The sequence below is a fragment of the Monopterus albus genome, unplaced genomic scaffold (genome assembly GCF_001952655.1).
Source record: "Monopterus albus unplaced genomic scaffold, M_albus_1.0 scaffold45.1, whole genome shotgun sequence".
Classification (NCBI taxonomy): domain Eukaryota; kingdom Metazoa; phylum Chordata; class Actinopteri; order Synbranchiformes; family Synbranchidae; genus Monopterus; species Monopterus albus.
The window spans coordinates 1,015,752-1,027,735 of NW_018127925.1; the positions used below are offsets into that span (position 1 = coordinate 1,015,752).

General features: G+C 40.7%; 1 protein-coding gene across 1 annotated transcript in view; it reads left to right on the forward strand.

Annotated features, from left to right (window-relative positions):
• Positions 1–667: 667 nt before the first annotated feature.
• Positions 668–11,984, forward strand: part of unc119a1 (unc-119 lipid binding chaperone a1) — a 28,267-nt gene continuing 16,950 nt past the window's right edge. The window contains exon 1 of the mRNA XM_020600197.1: positions 668–1,381. Within this exon, the coding sequence (XP_020455853.1) occupies positions 1,258–1,381 (124 nt within the window). The 5' untranslated portion in view covers positions 668–1,257. The remainder of the gene's footprint in view (positions 1,382–11,984) is intronic.

Genomic DNA, 11,984 nt, shown 5'->3' on the forward strand with positions numbered 1-11,984 from the left:
AACCTATTAAACTTATCTACTACATCCTCCAATCTATTGACCGGTGTATCATTATCCATAAAATATTGAGGGTAGTTACTCTTGCTGGAACTGTTTCTAATCAATTTATTTAATATATTCCAAGTACCTCTCATGTTATTTTTATTATCCTCTAATACTTTAGAGTAATATAGTTTCTTACATCTCCTCAAAATCTCAATTAATTTGTTCTTATATGACTTATATTTTTCTTCCGCCTTCTTTGATCTGTCCTTTATGAATTCCTTATATAACACATTCTTCTTTTTACATGCATTCTGTAATCCCTTACTCATCCACGGTTTCCCACTGTAATTCCTCTTGTTTTTATACTGCTTATGAGGACAGTTCCTGTCATATACTTTCATGAATATATTTAAAATTGCTCATATGCTTTGTCTAAGTCTTCCTCTTTGTAAACTGCTTCCCAGTCTTGCCCCATAAAGTCCTCTTTTAACCTCCTTACAGCATGTTCGTTCATCACCCTCCTATAAAAAAGATTTGTTTTTGGCCTTTCTTTTCTATACTGGCAGTCATATACCAAAAAGACAAAATCTTTGGTGAACATAAAAGCGGATATATGCTTACTGTTTGTTCTGCCTGCCCCTAGTGGCCAAAAACAATTATTAAAGAGGACACATCATGAAGATACAAAGATGAAAACATTTCACTGCAGCTGAAGGACTTGGGAAGCTATGTACCTATACTATAAGCACTGTGTATGCAACCTCTAGAGAGAGACAATCGTTCAGGGTGATCGCAGTGGAAACAGGCTACCTACATAAAACATGATTTCAAGAGGTTATCTCTGTTACCAACGAGCTTCTACTGCACCAACAGTAGCAGCTCATCTCTGTAACAAGTATCAGGTAATGAGTAGCAGCTCTTCAGGCCAGCCGTGCACGCACTGTGACGAGGCGCGCAGGCTGTCAGCCACGCACCACTGCTCGGTTTAAAGCCAGCGGATTTGGGATTAAATATCTTGGGAGAGAGCCGATGAGCCTCGAGTGAGGGGGAGCTGATTTTTATCTTATAGCGAGCGAGAAGGGGGAGGAGGCGCGGAGAATGAGTTGTTCTTGTGTGTGCGCAAAGCCTGTTTGCTGCTAGGTTTAGTAGCCCAAGCGTAGTGAAAGGCTCCGACCCAAGTAGATCGGCTCCTGCGGTGGTAACGACACCGAGCCCTTCAGAAAGACCCAGTTCCTGTCAGGTTGCACAGCGAACAGCCCTCCTCTGTTGGACATGAAAGTGCAGCAAGGCTGCAACTCATCAGACATGGGGATACCGGTTACAACCGAAGAAGAATTACGCAGAAATACTGTAATAACGCCCGAGGACGTGCTTGGGTTGCAGAAGATCACCAAGAGTAAGTAACCTGCTACTGTAATTAGCACGATGGGTTGCAGTTAGAGTAGACCCATATGGGCTTGGTCCATTATTTAGTGTCTTTCTTTAACATATCCCAGCGTTATTTTAATGTATAGATACCATGGACAGCGACTTTGACGCCGAGGGGGATCTCTGTAGCGTTAACCACTTTAAACTAGTGCGCATTACAGTTAGTCAACAGTTATATGATTAATGTCTTTTACAAGGACAGTTCATATTTGTGGAGATCGGACCTCAGATTGCTGTACCCTCCTATCAACGGAGAACACAGCATTTTTGAGTTTACCTGTGTTACTATTAATGCCTCAGTGCGCATTTGTAAGCGTTTGCATTTCTGTGTGATCGGGTTTATAGCCATTGAAGGAGAAAGAGGGGAGAGAGGGTGGCTTTAAAAAAAAAAAATCCTGCTGAAAATAAATAAATAAATCTGGCTCCTACCACTTCCTGAAACCACCCGTGGCTCTAAGGTAACAGGTGGCTGGAGATGTGATCCACTGATTATAGCTTGTCACAGACTAGTCAGCTGGAACAAACACAAGAGAAGAATAATATCAGCCCCTTGTGTGCCATATTATGGAAACGGTTTTTACATTATGTAATGGAAACAGGACAGAGATACAGACTAGTAAGCTTGGTTTCAAACCCCTGTGTTGGCAGAGTACAGTCAGAGATGGGGAATTTAACAAAGTTTGAACCTTGCTACTACTACAGAGTATCATATACCGTCAACTGAATTGTTTTTTGCTGATAAAATTAAGCTTTGGTTAACCAAGATGTTTCATGCAGATGGTTCAGGCCATCTAGTTAGTGCATTGCTGTTGTGACTGAGAGTGAAGCTTCAATTGAATATATGAATGACTGTTTAAAAAAAAAGGCAAGGCCAGTCAAGGTAGTAAACAGCAGTTACAATTTACTGTTGGGATACTACAAATACCTGAGGCCTATAGACCTAGGCCTAGCTAATGATTGGTGGATTCTACTTCATAAGTTTAGTTATGAGCAAGAAAGTTCATTCTTAATGTTAGAAATATAGATTGACAGATAGAAAAGAATCTAAAAGACTAATTACTTCATCAGTGAATGTGGACAAATGGACTTATAGAGTGTGAAGGTTCATCATGCTGTGTTGAATGTGGGTGCCATTTCTGGAGGGAGGCACTGTACTAACATGATTAAATTCTTGTTTTGTTTGGCTAAAAGGTTGCTACTGACTGTTATAATTTAGGATGGATAACCTTAGCTGACTGAAGCTTATTCGCAGCGGACCTAGGGATCCAACGAATGAGAGTGACAGACTGAGAAATGACTTTGTAGACTGATCTGAGCTCTCCGTTTGCTAGCTAACACTAGCTGCTGTCAGCAGATGACACAACCACTGCAGATAAATCAATTTCTGCCCTGTCTGTGCTCAGACTGAACACTAAAGTGGACATCTGGGTGTAGTTGAAGCATCTGCTACTGTATGTAGATGTATGAGATAGTACTTTTTAGATTAACTTATATATGCGGTATATACACAGTATCTATGATGGATAATTAGCATGATGCTCCAAACACAGCACATTTACCCAAGATTCTACATGGCGTGACATCAACTTCACATTCTCTATGGGCCTATTTGTACACTGTACTCCTTACCTAACGACATATAAAACCAACATTGGATCCCAGTTGTTGCTATTAGTAATCCAAATGTGATCAATAAGGGTTCCCCACCACCCATATTCAAAACACAGGACTGAATCCTGCTTTCACCGTCAAATAAACTGAATGGTCTATAAAATGAATGACAATGAACTGAGAACACAAATATACTGTATTTTGCTGTAAAGGGTTTATTTGCATTGCTTGTCTTCAGTCCTGTTCCCAATATACAAGTGACTGATAGTGAAGTCTGGAATCAAAAACTGAACTTCTCAAACACAAAGCCCTCAAGACGTAATACCATAATTCTGATTCCATCTCATCTGTTTTCACTTGGTACCCCTCAAAGGACAAGCAATATGAGGGCTGCATCAGTGTGACAATGTCCAAATCACTTAAGTTGGTGCGGTAAATACCCCTCTCCAGTGACATGTAATCTGGATTATGTCACTGTAATGCAATGACCCAATATTGCAAAGTGTGAATGTGTTTGTGTACATTGTGGACATGTAGTTGTGTGTTCCCTAGGCATTCATTTACTGACTTTACACAACTGCAGACTGGAATGAAATGATATGTATGTAGTAAACAATAAAAAGTAAATACTTAGCAGATCTATTTTGCTCTATCTGCCTGAATCTGCTTCCATCCGAATCTTGCCCAAATATTTTAAACAACAGACAATACAGAAGACCCGTACCACAGAGATAAGCTTAGTCTGCTGCCCTATTCTATCATTTTCTGCTGCAAGAGAAAGACACTCACAGTTGGAAAGGAGGGAAGCAGAAAATGTCTCACCCTGCAGTCGAAATGACTTTTCCAGTTGTGCTTTAGGAAAGTAAATGCCACCATTTAGAGGCAGCCCAGCTCCAGTCTGTCACGGTGGTTCAGTGCTGATAAACGAGGCAGAGTGCCTCATTGTCACACAGACAGAGAGAAAAAGAAATGTAATCCAGGCAGACGAGAGGCACTGCTGTGATATGAAAATAACCCCTTATCAGTTCACTGTTTACATGGTGGATGATTTATGATATGCAGGCAGACATGAACAGAAATACTGATGGAAAATAAGTCTTAGATGTGTGATTTATTTTAAAACTTACAATAAGAAGAATTACAGTCATTACTGATGGACAACGGTGGTGTGAAAAAGAATTATTCTTGGTTATAATTGTACAACTGTTTAGCATATTCAGTGGGTTTCTGGAATCATTTCGTCCTGAAATTGTTATTTGCTGCTCTGTTGCATCCTATTTTCCTTTCATCCAGCATGTCTAATTGTGCTTCCATGTAAGTGCACTGTAGAAAGCAGTCAGAGCAAGAGAGTGAGCTTCCTCTTGAGAAAAAGCAAAAATTGCACCTCTTACAGAAAATTATTTTTTAATCTTTCAATTTGACAAAGGTTTTTAAATGTAAACCATGAATTTAAAACATACACTTCTCATTTGGACTGAAGCAGCCTCCGAGGTCCAGATCCCTGTGTACCTGAGGCTAAAAACACACAACATTTGTATACATCATTTGTCCCCTCTCACATCTCTGCACCAAGAGCAAAAGTGATATCAACCCATCAGCTAGTGGTAACTTCTAGCAAGTCAGTCAAATGTCAAGGCAACATCTTGTTACTGTAATTTGTAACTTAACCAAATTTTAAATTGTAATCCTGTAATCACAGAAGCATCCATTTTATCTTTCATCACAATGATCACAAATGCAGCATTCACATACATTAATCTATCTGGAATGTGTAGCTGCATTTGCAGATGCTAGATGATAAAAGCAAAAGTTGAGCCTAGCTCATCTTTGTTAGCAGATGACCCCACATTATTTTGCACCATCGGCCATACCGGCTCCATTCAGATGTATGAGAGGGCTGTGTTAAGGGACACAGGCACAGATGGAGGGCTAGAGAAGATGATGAGGTTGACCTGTCATCCAATTGTGTTTAAAGGGAAAAATGTTTAGGCTATAACTGTCCTGACTGGTGACAAGAAGGCTGGCTGAAAGGCCTGCTGTTACAGGATAATGGTGCACACCTTGCTTGTCAAAGGCACTCATGGAGTCACACTTTGTGAAAAGTGAAAGTAGTAGTTGTATGAAGAATGAAAAAAGAGAGCTTGAGAGAAAAATTTTAATCTTCCTACTTCTTACATACTGTAAAGTGGTTGTGCTTGTTGGGCTGTCGGTTAAAGAAATTGTTGAATGTAGCCCTCCTGAGGTCTGAAAGGTGTGAGGGGAGGGAATGTCAGGCATTGCTCAGTGATCTGAAAAGCATACTAAAAGCATACTGTTGCTTTCAAGGGTCCACTGATGTCAAATGAACTGTGATAACAATCATTTATGTTGTTTTAAGATGCTGTCCATTGTTACTACTTCATTATCTAAAGGTGCATTAACTAAGATTTTACACACTCTGATAACTACATTGAAAATGGGACAGGGCATTGTGTCACTCAGTTATACTATCACCTTCCATGACACTCTGCTGCCTACAGCCTTTCTGTTGTTATTCCTGCTTCCTGCTTTTTTGATAGTCAGCCCAGACATTAGGCCCACATGCCACCTAGTGCAGATTAAAGGAGCATTTTTTGAGCAACCAGCCATTTCAAACAGCAAGCCGCGGAGGAGCTCTTGGCAGCCAAAAGTCCAAAACAGTGGCTACCAGACCACAGAGGTGGTGTTCTATTCTATGTTCTCTCCCACACTAGATCCAGTGTTGTACTGTGGGTATGTTTAACTCAAAGGATCCACACTAGAGTGTAATTTTGCCTCTTCCTGATAATTTACTAAGAACAGTCTGGGCCTTTTTGGGAGATCGATTGTACAGCCGTCATAGGTCTGGGACACAGAACAGTGCTTTTTTCTACTTGGGGCGGGATTTCCCCTCTGTAATGTTTGTCAACACAATGGATACAACTTTAATTAAAAGTGATAGGTGCAGCTGGTTCCTAATCACTCATGCACAGCTATCACAAGGTTACTCTTCCAGAGTGACTGGACATGGAGAGAGAGGGCTTGTCATGGCTCAGAAACACAGACCTCAGTTAAACGACTCAGAGGAACAGAGGAACAGTTGAACCAGTTCACCTTCATTAAAAGGTCATACAGGCAATAGCAGGCAAGGGCTTAGATGAGGGGTGGAATAAGCAGACTGGCAGTGGTTTGTAACAGGCAGGAAGGAACACCAAGCAAACAGGAAAAGCCCAAAAACATGCAGGAGGTCAAACAGAAGAACAGTCAAACAGCTACTGCACAGCTGGAATAACATGATAGACAGTCTGACAGCAAACAGGTGGAACTGGCACATTTAAACAGTGAGAGATGAACAGATGAGAAAACTGGGAGGAGGTGGGTGGGGAAGGTCAGGTGACTGGGGATGGAGGGAAAGTCTGGGGGCATCTGGTAGCTGGATAGACAATGGCAGGAGACATATAGGCCAAAATAATTTGAGCTGAGGTTGCATCCACATCATTAATCAACATAATCGTATGCAGTGTCTCACATTTCTCACATCAGGCTGTTGTTCCCAGGCCCAGAACCCAAACTGCTTCATATTGCAATTTTGGATTGAGACCATGTTGTTCCCTATTGCAAAATCAGGGTGTGAGAGTTTGATACAGTTATTTATTTATACCAGGGGCTCCGTGGTTACTGATTGGAGCTGATATTTCTGACTCATCATCAGACTGAGGCTCTGTATCATCATAACAGTGTATATTTTGGATTTCAACTGACAAAGTGAGAAAGTGGAGGGAGAAAATGCCCTACAGGAGGAAAATATGTGGTCTGCATCACCCAGGTTTAATTTAGCTCTCTCTCTTTCAGGTTTAAATCATATCAGTTCAGGCCAACATGCAAAGAGGCTCAGAAGACCCTATTAGTACCAACAGGAGGTGAATAATCCTAAAGACCTTGTCACTGCAAGAGGAGAACTGTCACAGGGTGGATGTTGTCTCTGGCAGAGCACCCAGCTTGTGGTCTTTGCTTGTATCCCAGTTCTTTATAGAAATCAGATGCAGGCCAAAATACAGAGTGCCAGACACAGGAGATGTTTTCTTTTTTAAGAAAGCAGTGGTTTTGAACCTTTTTTGGACGTAACCTGTTTCCATACATCTGTGGGTTATGACCAGATCAACTTAACAGTGATTTGCTTTTTCTTGCATCATTGACCTCAAAACCACAATTATTAGAACACCTGAAAATAAAAACTTGATTAAATATTGAATATGTTTACTGCTTTCTTTTCATGCACTTGCATTCACTTTGATTGATTTTATGTCCCCTGGGGTGTATGATAATCACCATGGTCATCAGAGACTTCAAAAAAGTAGACATAAATTTTTATGTTATAGCAAATGAAATGTAATAATTTCTATCAATACCAATAATTTCTGCCTGTTGAACAAAATGGTTGGAAGTGGGAGCTCAACTGGACAAGCAGTATTAGCTTAGCTCATATATTCAAATTTGCTTGCAAAGATACTTTTCCATTTAATTCCCAAAGAAAAAGGCATTTGAGTCAGAATGATAATTATATAATCATTAATTATAATATAATACATTTATTATAATATTAGGCCGTTCTGCTAAATTTTACAGATAATGCAGCAATAATCGAATGATCCATATTTCCCTCACAATAAATCTAATGCAAAATCTTAGAACTTTGTTTAATTAACATAATCAATATTTTGCCAAATATAAATAGTACGTTTCTTGTTATTTGATGCTACATTTGTGCCAAATTTGAAGAAATTCACTCAAGGTATTCCTGACATACAGTATCACGCTCACAAGAATCATACGGAGGGACAACCTGAAAACATAACACCTCCTGATGCGGCTATCACCAGCACAGTGGCATACAAATTCAACAAATTGTTCAACATTTTGTGAAATTAGCTTTCTTGCTAAGAGTTAACCCCCGCAACCCCGTTTGGGACTGAGCGGTATAGAAGATGAATGATGAATGAATGAATGAGAGTTAACATGAGGGTTAGCCTCGCTTAAAATAAAAAGTGGAAGTAAGGGTGGAAGCTAGCCTGATCTGGCCAAACATAACACTGCCAACCACGTCATCAATTAACAGGTTTGCTTGTTTAATAACTGGTGAGATTTACAGGAGACAGGGTTTGTTTCCCTCAGACAGAGATGTTTCTTTCTAATGGTTGTAGCCTCCAGTGAACAGATATCAAACTTCTAACTTAGCTAGAAAGAGAAAAGGTGAAAATCCCAAAATCTTTCCTTAAATGGTTATTCATATTTGCAGACATGGTTTCTATACTATAATATATTGTATTCTATATTATAATCACTGCTCATTAAATATGAAGCTATAGCCAATAGCCACTTAGCTTATTTTAGCTTAGCATAAAGACAGCAAATAGGGGGATACAGCCAGCTTTGTCCAGTGATAACAAAACCCACTTACTAGAACCTTTAAAGCCCCCGATTATTTAACAAATGCAATCTAGCATTTTACATAATAAACTTTAAAAGTGCTGATAGGCAGATTTTGTTACCTCTGGAAAGAGCCAAGCTAGCTGTTTTCACTACTTTGAGTATTTATGCTAAATAAGCTAACTGTCTGTTGACTATAGCTTCACATTTAAGGTACAGATGTGAAAGTGGTATCAGTTTGCTCATTTAGAAAGCAAATAAGGCTAATTCCCAAAGAGCAAAACCATTGCTTTAAGGGTGAAGGAAAAGGGCTTTATTTTTCCTTGAATGGCCTCATGGTTCACTATCATTCTTACCCAGGGAGCTCACTGTAGGTCACAGTATTTGACATCAAAAAACCCTCTCACAGAAGAAGTTAGGCTTTTCCACTTTGTGATGCCTGCTGGAGAAAGATAAGAGGGAAGAATGTCAGCTGCTTGGATGTAACTTCTCCATGAACCTCACAGTTTGCCAGTTTTGCCTAGAGGTGCTGTTAACCGAGAGGCGTGAAAGAGCCTGCCAGACACAGGTGCACTGTACATCATGGTATGAACATTAAAATGTAATGCTAATATCACTAGCTGCCTTTGGCTATGAATTATTTGAAAGTGAAGACAAGTAAATACGTCTGCCTTGTCCCTCCTCATGTTGTGAGATTAATTCAATGATGAGAGAGTCAAAAGGAAATAATATGGCATGAGAAGTCAGCGGCTTAAAGTCTGTAACTCTGAGCTAATCTTGGGGATTGAGGAGCTATAAGTGGCAGCTCGCTTGCTCTTTATGAATGTCACTTTGGTGTCACACAGGGTCTGTGTATCTGAACACAGGAACACAAAATGACTCAAGATCTGGTGCTAATTTTATTCTCCTTACACGGTCTGTTATTAAAGGATCTTTTCATTTCAGGACTGTATTTTATTCCAGTAAGGTGAAAATTATGTTTAACAAGAATCTGCTGTTGGCCTTTGGGTTTATGGCTAATGCATGTTCTCCTAGATGAGCCTGATTTAGACAGCACAGCTTAAATGAGAAATTAGATACATAATAATAATCACAATAATATGTGAAAAGTAAATAGAGTTATACATTCCTCAACCCCAAGTAAGGATATAAAGATTGGTGTGTAATTATGGTAGGTCACCTGTAATGAGCATTAATGGCACGTTTCTCCACAAGGATAATAAAGTATATTGTAGTCTATCATGTCTACTGTTGATACACATCCTCTTTAAATTCTGCCTTAAATCTACATAATCCCATGCCTCCTGTGCCGAAGGCATGTGAAATCAGGCAAAAAGAGGCCCTGTAGGAGGAGGCCTCAGGTATTCATCCATCAGACCCCAGGCGTGGAAAATTTCATTTGCATACCACTGATACCTAAGACTCCTTTGATTCATTGCTGCACCTTGTTGATGCAAAGAAGCCAGGTGGATGGGGGGAAGGAAAAAGATGGGCCAATTGAGCTGGCACAGTGTCAGGAGGAGTGTTGCTAGGTGACAGTGTTGAAGGAAGTGAAGTGGAGATCTTAGTGTGTGTGTAGGTGAAAGAAATAAGGAAAAAAGAAAGAAGGAACTGAGGGGTTTTGAAGATCAATACCACACACGCATTGAAACATACATATAAAGCTGCAGCTATGTTAGCTTAGCTTAACGTAACTTAGCATACAGACTGGAGATGGGGGAAACTGTGCAAATGTAACAAAATCTGCTTTCCAGCACCGCCAAAGCTCACAGATAAGCATATAATGATTCACTCCACACAAAACCCAGTGTTTAAATGGACAAGACTATTTTGTTGCCAGACAAAGTTGACTGTCTGGCATCTGTAGCCCTACTGTGTATTGAAGGTAGAGACAAGAAAGTGGTATCAAGCTTCTCTTCTAATTCCTGTCAAAAAAGTAAGTGTTACACTCCTCTAACAGATCTTCATATCTGCAGACTTGTTTTCTTATGTGTTGCTCCTGGTTTGAGGGCTTTCTCCGTTTCTTCACCCACGTATTCCTATAATTGTCAGGGACAGTGTGTAAAGCTGCCAATAATATTGAGGGTGGACTCAATTAGAAGGCCAGATGAGTAAAAGCAGAACACTGTGTCTTTCATCAGAGCACTGGTCAGAAACAAATACACAGGAGTCTGATTTGACATGTATCACTCTCAGGTCGATAATCCAGTCCAGGGTCAGAGCCAGCAAACTCACACATCCAAGGTATCCACAAGAAGAACGGTCAGTAAGGAAAGTCCATAAGTCAATGCACAGAATATAGACAGAATCAGAAGGGTTAGGCAGTAATCTGTGATCACAAGGCAATCCGGGGTCAGAGCTGGAATAACAGGCACAAGAAAAACACTGGAAAGTCTGAACATGGGCAGCTTCCTGGTGGGAGGAAGCTGCCTATAAAGGGGTGTCAACAGGTACAAACAGTTGTCATTGATTAGGGTAAAGAGTCCGTAGCTGAGGTGAGACTGTAACAGGAAGTGGTGTCAGAATAAAAGCATGATACTGGAAATGGAATCATGACCATGCATAGTTCCCTGGGGAGTCGAGGTGTTGCAGGATGTAATGCAGTGTCATGTTCACTGCATTGTCCACTGACCTGTTTGCCTGGTAGGCAAACTGCAGGGCATCTAGCAGGGGGTCTATGGTGTCCTTCAGGTGGGCCGGCACCAGTCTTTCAAAGGACTTCATAACTACAGATGTCAGGGCGACAGGTCTGTAGTCATTCAGTCCACTGATGGAGGTTTTTTTGGGGACTGGGATGATGGTGGAGCATTTGAAGCAAGAGGGGACTACACACATCTCCAGTGATCTGCTGAAGATAAGTGTGAAGATGGGAGCCAGCTGATCAGCGTACACTTTCAGGCAGGAGGGGGGTCACACCATCTGGGCCTGGTGCCTTTCTGATCTTTTGTCTTTTAAAGAGGCCACATGCATCCTTTTCACAGAGGGCTCTCATCTCTTCTCCATCTCACACTGAACTGCCAAACAACCAGTGCAACCAGTGCACAGGCAGTATTTATTAATCTGTCCTCTATCACTATGCTCCACTGACACACACACACACACACACACACACTAATTTTAGGGCCCAAACATGCCCTATGTAAGTGTGTGAACACAGAAGCTTCAATCTACTGTATGCAAGATCAATTTCAGCATTGTTATATTCTTGATTGTCTCCTGAAAAATCTTAAGGCCATGGAAACGTGAGTGGCAATTTCTAGGGTTGCCAATAGAGCACTGAATCATGAATCAACAAGAGAAAGATGACAGCTTCTGCTGGGGTTAACGGGCTAGTATGTTGTTGTATTTATCAGGCGTCATGCTGAAATACTCAAAGTATTTTTCCTCATCAGAATACAATGGTTTCACTAGAGGGACAAATTCTCTGTCAGGTTTGCCTGGCTGCACCTGCCTTCTCACTCCCCTCACTCTGTTTTTGCTCCCTTACCTTGATTACGTTATCCGACACACCTGCTTCATATCCCCTGATTACCACC